The following is a 15,671-nucleotide window of genomic DNA, read 5'->3' as shown; positions in this document are numbered from 1 at the left end:
CCCTCCCTCCCTCCCTCCCTCCCTATCTTCTCTTACATGAGAACATTTAAAAGAAAATGGAACAAATTTGTATGCCTGGGAATGATTTTGTTTTTGTCATATCATTCATGATAGATCTCTGGGGAAACATTATATACCACACATTTTCTTTTTCAGCAGGAAAACTGTCATATGCAGCCAGACTTTTGAAGAAAGGGATATTAAAGTACTTTAGTGCATTGTTTTGTCTACTAGCAGCAAAAATCTATGTGGAAAAAAAAAATTGGTTCGTTTTAAGGACACATGGCCGTTAAGAACAAATAGAAACATTTTCCTCCTATGGGAAAATGGAAAACTCTAATTCTAACAACAAGAAAAGAAACACCCCCAGAAATGAAGCCAAACCAACCAACCACACAAAATCCAACCAACCAACCCATGGAACTAACAGCAACTCAGAAACACATGCTCCAGAATGCTTTCTGCAACTTCTTGTTTAAAATCACTGGGGACTTTTAGGCGCTGTCTGGTCTGGACTGATAGTACTTATATGCAAAAACCATGTGAGACGTTCTTAGTAGCCAGTGTTAATAACCACAGTGCTGATGTTCAAAATGAGAGGAAAGCCACAGAAAAGAGCTAAGCCATTTTGGCTAACTGCTCCTCACAGCAGTTTTTGTAAGAACACTGGTAAACAGAGTGAAACAAAGTGTTCTTGTTGACCGAGAAAGGACTTTATTGCCCAAACTATTGACTTTCTTTTCTTCTAAATAAAAGGATCTTTTCTTTTTCTTTTTTTGTTTTAGAGATTTATTTATTATATGTAAGTACACTGTAGCTGTCTTCGGACACACCAGAAGAGGGCGTCAGATCTTGTTAAGGATGGTTGTGAGCCACCATGTGGTTGCTGGGATTTGAACTCAGGACCTTCAGAAGAGAAGTCAGTGCTCTTAACGGCTGAGCCATCTCTCCAGCCCCAAGGATCTTTTCTTTAGACAATTGTTTGTGTTTCCTATCTCACAGAAGCAACGGATTGATTCTAAATTCAGAAACCATCCAGTTACTGAGCTGCTGCTTCTGAAGAAATCCAAAGGAAAACCCAACCATCATGCAGGTCTAACTAATGTTTCCTACTTAGGGTCCAGTTTATTGTCTACTGTCTTAGTCAACAGAAATAACTCACCACAAAAGTACCCAGAAGATGCCAACACAACAGAATACAAACCAACAATAGTCTCAATGTTGTTTTACATCTGTTAAGTGCAAACAAAATAAAACCACTGGCAAGATTCAAAACTTTGAATGTAACAAATTCTTTAATCCGAAGGACTCCACAAAACTTTCTACAAAATAAACGATTTGTGGCAGGCAGAGAGAACAGTTGATTACTCACAGACAGCTTTTCATGGTGTAGTATGAAGAACTGCGGAGACATTTATTTCTCCACTAACCCTAAACCAGGAGTACAGTTTGGACCAAGGGAAAAAAAGCCCTCCTAAGGTTTCTGCTAAATTCATTTACTTTAAAACACTCCCGAGCAGAGGTTTAGGCTTTCTGTTAAACATAGAAGCAGACTGCTGAGAGCACACAGACGCTCTACCACCCACTAGTTTTTGTGGCCATTCTCATTAACACGTCTGTGTTATTCCACAGCAAACTGCACATAAAGCGGTCTTGTTGATCAAGAAAGGATCTTTTCTTCAGGCAATTGTTTTGTGTTCTGACAGACTGGTCCAGGGTAATCTTGTGGTCTCAGCGGTGATGACTTCACTGAAAAGTCCATCCTACCAAACTATTAGCATTTGCAAGTAGATGGATACACAAATGTGCAGATGTCAGGAGTAAGTCACTGCAAACCATCAAAATACATCCCTGTTATGTCCTACACTTGATCCTTCTAAATCAAGTCAGAGCCTGAGAGGACAGCTGTCTGGGTTATGAAGATCTATCCAGTGGTCAGACAAAATGGGCTTTTATTAAACAAAAAGAAAAGCCACTGTCTTCTAAAAGCACAGTGGTTTCCCAGGAGGTAGGTGACTAACTGCAGGGATGCTACATTTCCTGAGAATCCTGGGAAGATCCTGAACATGAGTTGGGGGTGGGGGGTGAAGGGAAAAGACAAAGGGTTCTGAGTCCCTGGATGACTCATATTTCCCACTTCCTGCAAAGATAATAGATGGGGTTTCATAATACAAATATGCATAGCAGGCCCTGTCTGTCAGGAAGCCAGGAGAATCAGGCAATTGGCTTCATTCTTTTGGAAAGACAACTACATACCGTTCCATTGCTTTTAAGCCTCTACTCCTGCCACTTTTTCCCCTCAAAGCAGCAAGCTGTAGATGGGTATACACAAACCCTACTGCTACCGTCAAACGATTAAACTCTTCCACTACTACTTCTAGAGCACAGTAGTGGCTGTAGCTAAAACCACTGAACTCCTGCCTAGGTTGCTGATGTGGGCTGACTGCAAACTGAAAATGTATTTCTGGACCTTCGCTGCTTACTGGGGTAACAATCCCTGAGCCTCTCTGTTATGATCCTTTAGGTGCTGTCTGTAATGTAAGATGGAGCAATGATGTGGGTGGATTTAAAGCAGGGACAAGAAGTCTGCTGGAGCTGGCAAAGATACTGAGTCTGTCTAGAACATCTGTAAGACTAAATGCATATTATCCCAGTATCCACCACTCCAGTCTCAATGACTGCTGTTAACTAAGCATCTAAATTTACTAATAAAACATGGAAAATGATGAAATGAAAATAAAATCCCAGAGAATGAAAAAAAAGTTGGGTCATTTTTTTTTGTGTGCAGTTTTACATAATCTTTAAAAAAATAGTACTTTCTAATACAAACAACCTTGACCAAAAATGTGGTCATTTCTGAGCTATATATATCTGATACAATAATATGCTATTTATAGACATTACTATATATTTATACATATATGATATATATGAAGTTATATATTATATATTTTGAGAATATATATATATATAAATAAATTTAACATATCTGTGAACATGATATTTGTTGAATTACTTTCCATGTGTGTATGTGTGAGAGTGTGTGTGTGTGTGTGTGTGTGTGTGTGTGTGTGTGTGTGTACTGGCTAGTTTTGTGTCAACTTGACACAGCTGGAGTTATCACAGAGAAAGGTGCTTCAGTTGAGGAAATGCCTCCATGAGATCCAGCTGTAAGGAATTTTCTCGATTAGTGATCAAGGGGGAAAGGCCCCTTGTGAGTGGGACCATCTCTGGGCTCGTAGTCTTGGATTCTATAAGAGAGCAGGCTGAGCAAGCCAGGNGAAGCAAGCCAGTAAAGAACATCCCTCCATGGCCTCTGCATCAGCTCCTGCTTNCTGACCTGCTTGAGTTCCAGTCCTGCAACCTTTGGTGATCAACAGCAGTATGGAAATGTAAGCCCAATAAACCCTTTCCTCCCCAACTTGCTTCTTAGTCATGATGTTTGTGCAGGAATAGAAACCCTGACTAAGACAGTGTGTAAGGAGGTGAGGAGAGACGGAGGGAAGGGAAGGGAGAGGAGGGAAGAGGGAGGGAGAACACGAGTGAGCCGCCTTGCTTGAGGCAGGGGCTCTTTGTTGCTTGCAATTGCCCACAAACTTCCGGGGGTTCTCCTGCTTCCACTTACTTCCCACAATCCCTTGGATGATAGGCCACGATAGTGTACCTGGATTTATAAGGGCTCTCAAGATTCAACTTCAGTCTTAAAAAAAAAAAAAAAAAAAGAAAACTCAAAAGAGCCAACTCCTCTGCCCTTGTTCTATTTCCAAACATTTAAAAATAACACTTAAACCTATTTATGCTGGGTACATTATGGCATGCGTGTGAAGGGCAGAGGATGATCTTTCTGTCATGTGGATCTCTAAGGATCCAACCCAGAGGTCAACAGGTATCATGATCTCGTGAGCCCGTGTTGTGTTTCTGTTATAAAATCTTGCTACGTAGCCCAGGTTGGTCTTAAAACTCATGGTACTCCATCTGCCTCGACCCTCTATGTGCTGGGATTACAGGTACACACCACCACACTCCACTGTCATTACTTTTAGGATTTAATACTAAGGCTGGCAATCTACTTCAGTGATAAGTGCTTGCCTAGCGAATGGGAGGCTTCAGGCTCAACCCCAGTACTAGCCCATAGAGACATGTAAGCAGACAACCAGTGAGTTAAATGTGAAAAGCTTTCGGGAACCATAAAAATTTCCTAGAAAACAGAGAAGCTACTTTTTTCTTTTGTAAGCAAATATAAATCTAAATATGCTGATGATACAGACATTAGGAATATCTGAAAACTCTCTACAATGATTCTGCAGATGAAGTTATATGTCTGCTCTGTTGTTTAGCCTTTTTCTTCTGCTACAGAGGCGATTCACTTAGCCAGTTAGTCATTTCCCTCTTGCTTGTGTATCTGCTAATTGCTCCTAAGACTGGTTTGCTTCCATCTGTGGCATCTATGGTTGTGCTGTTTTTAAGTTGTATTGCTTGACTTAACAGGACGCCCACCTTCCCGTCTGGGGAGTCTCTGGGCATGCTGTCTGTCCACAGAGTAGTTCTGTATTTTGATTCAGTTGGGGATCCTCGTGGTTTTACTATTCCTAAATTGGGTTTCACAAAACATCCTGTATGACTGCTTAGCTCACAAGTTACAGTCCATCGGACAGTAGAAACCTGCATCCCAGATTTATCTACAGTACGGTTCCAATCAGAGTCAGGGAGATTGACAGGTTGCTGCTTCAGAGGGTTATAAAATGCAATGTTTTCTATATCCATAGCCTTTAAAACTCTTGGCTCTACTCAGGTGTCTCAGTTTCCAGATCTTATTATATATGCTTTTCTCTCTCTCTTTTTTTTAAAGATTTGTTTATTTTATGCATGTAAGTACACTGTCCTGTTGCTGTCTTCAGACAGACCAGAGAGGACAACAGATCCCATTATAGATGGTTGTGAGCCACCATGAGGTTGCTGGGAATTGAACTCAGGACCTTTGGAAGAGCAGTCAGTGCTTTTCTTTTTTTTAATGTTTATTCATTTTTTCTTTTTTTCTGAGACAGGGTCTTACAATGTAGTTCTGGTTGTCCTGGAACTTGCTGTGTAGACCAGGCTGGCCTTGAACTTACAGAGATCCACCTGCCTCTGCCTCTTTACTGTCAACCTGATTGGACTGGAAAAGGACACACTGCTTGTCTGTATATGGACACTTTCACAATGTTACTAAGCAGGAGAGGCCTCCCATAAAGGTGAACAGCACCATCCCACAGGATGGGGACTCAGATCAAACAAAAAGGGGAAAAGCTAGCCAGGGTGGGTATTATTTTCCAGTTTCCTTGGCACCATGATGTCACCTGCTCTGCTTTGACACGCCCTTCCTAAGAAGATGAAGTGGAGCTGTAAGTCAGAATAAATAATTTTTGCCTTTCAAGTTGTTTCCCGCATGTATTTGTCAGCAGATGAAAGTCTAAGTAATAAAAAGGTACTTGGTATGAAGATGGAGGGTCAGATCTGTGGCTAACCTGACCATGTAGGAACTTTTAAGAATTAGTTTGTGAGCATTTCAAAATGCCCCATAGCGGTCCTAGGTACTTGAGCCGCAGTTTAGCCAGTAATTCTGTTGTGACTACAAATGCCCAGAATGCCCAGATAGGGTGGGGAAAGGAAGACTGCTGGGGAAGTGCTGACAGAAGTAAGGAAAACTGTAAACTGGACTAATGGCATTCACTTTAAACTGTGGCAGAGAACGTGTATTTTAAAGAAGCCCTGGGACTTACGAGGCTAAATATGAAAGGGATAGACTAAAAATTTTGCAGCAGTCCAGCATTCAGGCTGTGGCTTACAGCTTAAGGGTTTTGTTTGTTTGTTTGTTTGTTTTTTATTGTTTGCTTTGTTTTTTAAGTGAGGGTTGTAAGCAAAAAAGCATAGAAGAAAGTTTTGAAGTATGTGCAAAATTGGAGTCAAGGACAAAGGAGCTGCTGAAGATAACAGAGCCACCAAAAAGAAGCCAAGGACATTGAAGGAATAGGAAAGATATCCTGAGGACGTTTCAGGACTCAGGAATTGGTTGGATTCCCCCTAAGCTGTGGAGGTTTTTGTTTTGTTTTGTTTTGTTTTTTAAATCAATCGATCAATTAACTAACCAACCAACCATGTATGAGTGTTTTGCCTGTATAATATATATCTGTGCAGTATGTGCACACAGTGCTTGCAGAATCCAGAAGGCATCTTGAAACTGGCATCACAGGCAGCTGTGAGTAGCCAGTGCTGCTGGGAATGGAACAGGGGTCCCATGGAATAGCAACCAGTGCAATTAACCACTGAGCCATCTCTCCAGCTCTGGGTGCACTTGGAAACACTTTTGGGAAGAGAACTCCAGGGCTAGCTGGTAGGAAGTGCTTGAAAGGCTGACGTGTCCTAAGGGAAACACGTCCTAAGAAAGGACTGGACCAAAGCAATCAAGATCATGCTCAAGAGGACCAACATTAATTCCTGTAACTATATGCCAAGCATCTGAGGCACAAGGTGGCATTGGCACACTGTTAGGAAAGCGTTTCCTCAGGTGTATTCTGAGACCACTACACTCATGTTTCAAGGGTGCCTGACTACTGCTTAAGCTTCTGGTGGTCCTTGATTTTATTCACATAGCACTGGTTTTGTAGATAGGCAGATTTATGGAATCATGGACCTTCTATCCTGATTTCAAAGGAAGGGACAGAGATCCAGCAACAGATAACAGAGTTGCTGTCCTAGAAAGAAGCCTCTCAAAGGGCAATGCATTAAAATGTGGAGGTGAAGCAAAGAATGCAATGAAAACCCTAGGAATACGGGATGTCTACCAAGATGCAGTTAGTGAAGCCTTCCTTAACGAGAGGGTCGTAGAAATTGTAAACAGCAATGCTATAAGGGCAGGTTGCACAAGACCTCTGGGACCCCCATTATACCAGTCTGTGCTTCAGATGGTGGACATGTAGCTATATGATTTAACATTTGCCATGCTGGGTATTGATCTTGGATTGTCAAATCCTCCATGCTATTCTGCTGTACCTCTTTTTTTTTTTTTTTTTTTTTTTTTTTTTTTTTTTTTTTTTTGAGACAGGATTTCTCTGTGTAGCCCTGGCTGTCCTGGAACTTACTTTGTAGACCAGGCTGGCCTCGAATTCAGAAATCCGCCTGCCTCTGCCTCCCGAGTGCTGGGATTAAAGGCGTGCGACACCACGCCCGGCTGCTGTACCTCTTTATCTGAATGGGAATGTATTCTTTGTGCCATTGTATATTTCCAATATTCAATTTCTTTTTTGATTTTATAGGAGCTTTTTAAATTTTATAGATGGTTAAGGGAGGAGTTGGGGATGTGTCAATATATACTGTGTGAACTTTTCAAAGAATTGGAGCCTTTTAATGATTTTTTTACATTACTGATTCCCAAGTAAGTAAAGGTACTTTTATAAGGAAGAGAAGGGAATATGCAAAAGAATACTTTAGAACACAAAAGTTTTTCTCTCGGTGATGGGAATTGAGCTGAGGATATACAATGGTAGGCAAGAGGTCTACTAGTGAAATACATTCCCAGGGCACTGCATCTATCCTTTATTTACATTGATTTCGGTTATGGTTTGTTTGAATGTGAACTGTCCCCCAAAGAAATATGTTTTGGGCACTTGGTCTTCACGTGGTTGCACTGTTGTAGGAGCTCACAGATCCTTTGGGGCACGGTGTCTAGGTGGCATAGCTGGCAGATACAGGTACTTAGGGAAGCTCTTGAAATTATTCCTCTCAGCTTCCTGATCTCCCAAGACTGAGAGAAGTCTCCTCTACAGACTCCTGTCACCGCCAGCTGGCATGCCTTTTGTACGCGATGGGCTGAGACTATAGACAAAATAAATATCCTCTTCCATGCTTCTGTCAGGTGTTCTGTATGAGAGAAGTAACTAACCTGAGCTCTTAAGACGAGAAACAGAATTGATATATAGGGCAATACACTGCTGCCTCACTCAGTACTTATGCTAGGTGGCTTCACTTTACATACAGATTGAGGGAGAAGAGGTGCTTCTCACCCAAGACGTGGGCCAGCAATACTGCTCCTCCTCTGCTCACCTTCATTATGGTGTGAGGAATACCTTGTTTGGTGTTAGATAAAATGAAAAGAGACAGCTACACAGAGTCTTTCGAGAAGCCATGGATCAAAGACAATACCAATCATCTAATAATTAATCAGAAAGTAAAAGGGCAAACCTGAGGCTTGATCCTTACAATGTACTCTTTATTAAGTATAGTGCAACCTCAATGTAGTTTTTAACATTAAACGCCCCAGTTTAATATGCTAAAATGTTTTATTGATAGATAATATGGTTAAAACTAAAAAGGTTCTATTGACTTCTACTGTAGGCAATTGAATTAATTCCAATACTGAGAGGTGGACTGTGTTCTGTGGACAAAAAGCAAAAGTGGTGACATTTAACACTAAAGAGTCCTTATTAGAACCTGGGTCCCAAAAGGAAGTCATGGTGGGGATACTGGACACGTTGGACAGAGTTAGTCTCCTGCTTTGTAAGTATATCTGACACTACTGTGTGATGCTCTCAATATTCTGTTAAGCTAGACAAGGAGGATATTGATAATGTGTGATTTTTGTCTAAAGGAATGCATACTGATTTAGGTGTTTTTCCCTTTAAAGAGTAAAACAAATAGGGCTGTAGATTACTTTAGGGAATATATCCTTCAAATCGATTTTTACAAGAATATATGTGACCAAACCTTTTAAAAAATGTATTCTCCTAATGGCTGTGACTCAGGTAAGTGAGGTTATAGGTTGTTTTTTTTTTTTTGCTTGATGTAACTTCACTCCTCTTCTGTATTAAAAAAAAACAAGGAAGCTAAAATTATTACTGATCTTTAAATCTGTCCATATAAACTCCAATTTTCAGTAAACTGAATTATTTTGAGTAATGGATTACTTGGGATGCAAAATCAAAATAAACGACTGAAAACAAGACATCATGGAGGCTTAGCTACTGTCTCATCTGCACGTGTTGCAGGTCTAACATGAGATAAGACACCACAGCCTCCCAGTTGTGCTGGGCCTACAGCGGCTGATTCCCAGTTTTCTCACCATTGAAGAAAGCAGCTTTCTTGTTTTACCTTGGTGTGCTTTAAAAATACAATTACTTTGTATGTGTACAATGACACAAATGTGAGAAATACTGCCTTAGAAGTATATTTGCAAGTTATAGTATGTATGTTTGATTTGGTCTGTTGTTTGCTCTTGCAGTCCATGAGCCATCGATGGCTTTTATATTTTAGAATTTGAACAAGAACTGACCCTATAGGAAGGCCAGCATTCTCAATTAACCCAGACCCCAAGGGGCTCCCAGACTAAGCCAGCAAGCAGGAGTATACATGGTCTGGTTCAAGGTCCCCAGCACATATATAGCCTAGTCTGGCCTCTGTGAGAGAAGATGTGTTTAATCTCAAGAGACTTGAGATCCCAGAGAAGGGGGAGGTATGGGGAGGTGGGGGGAGACACTCTTTCGGAGGCAACGGGGAGGAGAAATGGGATGAGGAACAGTGGGAGGGAGGACTGGGATGGGGGAAATGACTGGAACGTAAATAAAATAATTTTAAAAAAAAGGAAAAAGAATCGAAAAGATGAATATAACACGCCATGCAAAAGTTTAAATGTCAGTATCTATAAATGAAAATTTCTTAGGATGAAGCCTTTTTTGTTGATATATCTATGGCTGCCTTTGTGTTGCAATTGTAAATGAAGTAGCTGTGACATAGACACTGGTTATCTAAGTCCTATACCAGAAGCATGGAACATATGTGCACATGCAGACACTCTCAGCTGGTAGCCATCATGATTTAATGCTGGCAAAGTGCTGGATCATATTCCAACAGGCAAGATTTAGAAGTAAGTGCACAAGGGCTGGAAAACAGCTTAGAAGTAAGATTCTCTACACCAGGCCCTGAGTTTGAACCTCTAAATTGCATGTGCATGTATGCATGCATGCATATGTGTGTGTGTGTGTGGGGGGCGCGGAGAGCAAACATAAAAATAAGTGTATAGGATCTGACAAAGGATCTGAGAAGCTTTAAGGCTCAAGGCTTTGTATTGCTTTGATTTGCCAGATTTCTTTCAATTTATAAGCGCAGAATCTGAAACTAGAGATGCTTGAAAAAAAATACAGATTGTATGTTACATAATTAAAATTCGAAGAAAAACACACGAGTTACTTCTCCACACAAATGAGGAACAGATCAGGGGTGGGATGCACAGGGAACTAGAAACAAACCAGCTTTTGTGAGGCAAGACAGCCTCGTCTGACTGGAGAAAGAAGCATGTCTCTTACTTGCACACGTGTAGGCGTCCTTGTTGGTAAAAGGCTTCATGCACTGGCTGCAGACGATGGGACCCACAATAGGAATGGGGCTGAATGTGTGCCCGTTAAGAGACTTTTTATCTTTTTCCTTCTCTTTAGATTCTTTCTCTTTCTCCTTAATTTTATCCTTCTCCTTTTCCTTTTCCTGCCAAAGAAAAGAATCAACAGTTAACTGAGCACTGGAAGGAAGGCCTGCCCCTTACATGGACACACAGACAAGGGAAGGTGGTGACTATTGTGGACAGAAACGAGGAACAACGCCTGGGCAACATTTTATCAATTTTCAAACATTCGAGATCCCATTTGAAACACAAGTTCTGAGCCATCAGGGGCTATTTATATTAAGAGACAAGGGGCAGAGCCTACAGAGGAAGAGCTTAGTAAGGTATAACGTGGTCCACACAGGGCAAGCTGAATTTAGGGTCAGTTTAGAAGGAGAGCAATGGGATGGGAGCAATTCTGAATCAGCTTGAAGGAGAAAAACAATGTCATGCAGTTTAAAAAGTTCTGTGAGGTTCTTCTTTAAGTTTTACAAATTACATGTATGTCTTCCTTTATCTAATCAGAACTATTAACCCCACATATCCTGGTTTTTACTAGTTAGAACTCAGTAGGTTAACAGATATTAATTTTGGATCAGTGTTCAAATGGTGACAGACAGGCCAGTGAGAGCACGGTAGAGGAGTGCACCAAGGTTAGGAATAAAGGCAGTTCTAAGTTCTACTTATGGTGGGACTGAGAAGAAGTTATTTCTCTGAGCCCTAGTCATTGCATTTGCAAGTGGGACAGGTGTCCATTCATAGTTTTGCTTTTGTTTGTGGCCGAGCACATGCTAAGTAACATTTAATACGTATAATACCTCACTGAAAATGAGCGTCATCAGTGTATTAACTCTCCTGACGCAACACAAAACCACAATCTTTTGTAGTGAAGAAAGTCAAAAGAAATTTTGACTTGTGGCAGGAGACAATAACCCAGGAGCAGTAACAAGGATGCTGGTGCAAAGCACTTTAGAGGAGAAGTACAGAAGGCAAGAGGCCCTGCCAGGAGCCTGGCCCAGACCTCCTCCTTCGACTCCTCAGCTGACTACTACAGCACCCATTGCCTCTCAAAAGACTGGGCGCCCAGGGTAGGGAGTCCCCAAGATTAAGGGAATAATTCCTTACAAACTAACTAGACCATGAAGTGCTACAATTCATAGAGGTGAATTTTACCTACAGTTATATACTAGGACTATAATCTAAAAAAAAAAAAAAAAAAAAAAAAAAACCCAGGAAGTGAGCTTCTCAGAGTGAGTGACCATGACAGTTTCTAGCCCTGTGACTCCTCAGTGCTACCTCTAGAGGTTATGGAGATAGACTCAGTTGGCAAGAGGGCATAGTGCTTCCCACTCTACAACAGAGAGGACAATGCATGACACTTAAGGTAATGAATAGTTACTGTGTGTCAGGCTCTGGACTAAGTAACTCCCATGTATTTTCTTAGGACAGGGCACTGTTCTAATTATCTCCATTTTATATTTGAAGAGACTGAGGCTTAGAGATGACTAATACTTTTTTTTTTTTTTTTTTTTTGCGCACAGAGCAGGAACTATTTAAGCTGCAGTTGATGCAGTCTGGGATCACCAAAGCTCAGCTCTCACTCACCACACTTACTGTAAAGGGCTGGCAATGTCCCTTGAGTTGCAAAGGGTCACAAAGCAATCATCAGTAACAAATAGGAACTCAAATTGTCTGATTTTTCTAAAGTTCAGAACCCACCCAATCAATATATGAAATGGGCTATTTGTAAAATCTATGAGTCATGTGAAACTCTCCCTTAACAGAATACATGGAGCAACTCCCCCAAAGCCAAACCGATGCATCTTAAAACTAAAAAACAAAACAAAACAAAACCCAAACAGAAAGGACAGGGGAAAACCACTTTACAAAACAGGAAACCCTTCTGAACGAAGATTAGTAACTGCTAAAACGCAGAGCCGGATTACCACGCCTTGAGCACATCCCTTTTAACTAGTTTTTTTTGCTGCAGATTTCTCCGAGTAAACTGTTAAGTTAAAACCATCTTTTGTTTTTTGGCTTGACCGTTAAAAGCATACACCAATGGTTTTTAAAAAAAAGCAAACAGCATGATTTTCTAGGTCAGCCAGGTTAGCCACTGATGAACTGTAATGTTCCTCAGATCTGAATAATCCATTTTCTCATCCTTTACAGTAATCCAGATGAGTTCCTCCAAGGACAAAAACAAAACAACAAACAAACTACACATGGCCTCCCCGCTGTGGTAACTCAGTGCTTTGAAGAAGTCAGGCTCTTACCTGCCCATGTTTTAGTCCCGTGAATCTCACGGTTATGAGAGGAACTTCGGGAAGCCGACCCCATTTTACTGACATGATTTGACCCCCATGCCAGTAAATGTCCTCCCACAGAAGATGCTCATGCCGGCAGGCAGACAGCTCAGAGCTACCATTAGCAAAATGGTAAGAGGAAGCCAGAGAGTGGTTGAGAAAGCACATAAGGGGAGGGTTGAGGCTGCTTGCTTCCTTGAGACAGTCTTAACTATTTGAATGCTGCTGGTAAAGCTAACCACTCTACCCTGAAGAACACAGGAAATGAAAGAAAACTGAAGTAACTCTCAAATACATGTGTGGACAGTATTTGCATTGTAGTATGGGAAATATGGCAAGGATCAGACCACACACAGTACTGTAAGTTAAAAAGCACATCTCCTAAAAAAACATATTCCTAATTGCATAAAAAAGCAATGTTTTATAAGAAGATATTTTAGAAAAGTTGACAATGGTAAAATGGTAACTGTTTATTATTCTTTTTTTTTTTTTTTTTCGACAGNTTTTCTCTGTGTAGCCCTGGCTGTCCTGGAACTCACTCTGTAGACCAGGCTGGCCTCGAACTCAGAAATCCGCCTGCCTCTGCCTCCCGAGTGCTGGGATTAAAGGCGTGCGCCACCACGCTCGGCTAACTGCTTATTATTCTTAAATTTAATATGTCTATATTTAACCATTGTTAACATGCTTTAACTGTACTGTGGAATAAGAATCCAACGACATTAAAAATTATGAGACTGGGCATGATAATACTAGGGTGCTATGCAAGAAACTCGGTTTTCACTTTCCTAAACTTATCCTTTTAGAAGGTAGGGTACTCTGTGAGCATGAAAACCAAATGTGATTAGGCATCTTGGAAATCTCTCATATACAAGGCACAGAAACTCGGAATTGGGTCTGAATGGCTCACTATAAAGTTAACTAATGCATCAGCTGGCGAGAAAGTCCTTTTTAGTCAGAGAACTTTTGAGTCAGACTAGGAACTGGTCTAAAACATGTCTTGTGTCTTCAATCTGTCCTTGTAAAAACTGAGAGCTTAGTAGAAAAAGACAATCAGTGGTGTGAAGACTACTCTCTTCATGAAGGCAAGCAGTATGTGTGTATCCAAGGACCTTAATACATGCATGTATAATACACACAATTTACTCAGCAGGAAACAGCACTACTGCTCAAAGACAATAGGACAAAAGAGAAACTGCCCATCTTCCTCTTACACTTCCTGTTTAGGGCTCCTAAGCCTCTGAAAGCATTCTGTCTATACATCTGCAATGTCTGCATGTTACAGATGACTCAAAGGTTATGTATGCAGGACTGATAACTAAATTCCTTATATAATAACTATACACAGAAAAACTTGGCACTATTGGGCAACACATATTGTCTAGGAGTGTGAAACATTTGCTGCCTAATAGCTAACTTTGGCTACTCAGAGTGTCCAAAGACTGTTGGCAGTCACAGCTTAACATGTGGGATAAGAAACTCAAGTTTATAATTGTCTTCTCATAGACACATACACTATGTTTACTCAGAGAGACTTTCCTAACTATATTTAGATACAACTCATATGTATTGGTTAGCAGCTGAATAACTATGTCTCATTAACATATATTTAAAAAATTAATAATCTTAGCACTGAAGTGGTTACATCACTGGTCTAATACATGCAAGGCCCTACAATCTCTAGCACTGAGGAAAAAGAGAAAACAACTAACTCCTAAATAGGGTAAGAGAAGTCAAAGTTCAGTATTTTTATAGAAAAAAATAGAGTTAATATCTATGGTATCACTTTTTCTTTTTTTAACAATATAGGAAACAACATTCAACAGTTAGGAGAAAGAGTTGACTGATACTTATCTGTACAATAGGGTGGACACATAGCTATTTGTCTCTCATTACCTCTGCCTATACTGACAAAGTCACAGTGTTCTGCAGCAGCTGTATACTAGTCTCATTTAACAGTAAGCTAACTGGAAAGACGGCATGTTAACACGCCTGGCCACTGGGGTACTTGAAAAGGGAACTGTACTGCAATCTGCAGAGCTATGAACTTGCAATTTTTGGAGTTTCCATTGCTGGAGACAGTTTAGCCCCCAAAGATCAAATCTTGAAGTCAAGCCAGAAAGAGGAACCATGCCAATTGCAAAAGAGTGTTGTCATTTTGTCGACATAGAGGAATGGAGGCAAGAAGTCAACTGGTTCTTAAACAGTGATAACAGAATTGACTCTAACACAGGTAGTCTATTTCCCCGTCCTATCTCATCACCTGCCTCTTACCTAACGGTACTCATTTGAAGTTAAAAAACATTAAAGACAAATGAAAAAGAAACTACTTAGTAATGGATTTTGCTGAAAAATAAGCACACGATGATAGGTAACATGTGTGGGAAGCCAGACCTCACGTAGCTCTGCCTGGTCATTATCTAGACTTGCTACTTGAAACACTATTAAGCTGCAGTCTATAGAGTATAGAAGTGGGGTGAGATTCTGTTTTAAAGATGAAGTTCCAGTTTCTAAGTCTGATCCCACATTATCTTGTTTTTTCCTATCTGTATTACCCACCCCCTCAGCAATCTCACTGTTGAATCTACCATTCATTGGGAGAGGTGGTCAGAGATAGTCTCCACTGACTTGTTGGTCTTATAATTATGGGTGTGTATGTTTGGATAAGATTCCAGTTTAAAAGCAAAATAAAAAAAAATAACAGAAACATTTTGAATTCATCCAAACCTGACCATGACATTTTCAAGGTTAACTGAGAATTACAGGCCTCTTAAGCAGAGAAGCCATTCAATAATACATGGTTTGGTTTTCCCAAGGGAATTTTCTTTTGTTGATAGCAACTATAGACAAAGGAAGGAAGCTAAAGGAAACATGCTGGTTTTGCTGCTGCCAGTACGTGGAATACAGTATGCATCCCCTCCTGACACACACACACACACACACACACACACACACACACACAC

The 15,671-nt window shown here is 40.6% G+C and overlaps 1 protein-coding gene across 8 annotated transcripts in view; it reads right to left on the bottom strand.

The window, feature by feature from the left end:
• Akap13 (A-kinase anchoring protein 13) overlaps positions 1-15,671 on the bottom strand; it is a 289,605-nt gene that overhangs the window by 38,814 nt on the left and 235,120 nt on the right. For all 8 annotated transcript variants that reach the window (XM_029539287.1, XM_029539292.1, XM_029539294.1 and 5 more), the window contains one exon: positions 10,335-10,509. In XM_029539287.1, the coding sequence (XP_029395147.1) occupies positions 10,335-10,509 (175 nt within the window). The remainder of the gene's footprint in view (positions 1-10,334; positions 10,510-15,671) is intronic.

The sequence above is a fragment of the Mus pahari genome, chromosome 1 (assembly GCF_900095145.1).
Source record: "Mus pahari chromosome 1, PAHARI_EIJ_v1.1, whole genome shotgun sequence".
Lineage (NCBI taxonomy): Eukaryota > Metazoa > Chordata > Mammalia > Rodentia > Muridae > Mus > Mus pahari.
Note: the sequence above shows the minus strand (reverse complement) of the source record. Positions and strands in the feature narration are given on the sequence as shown.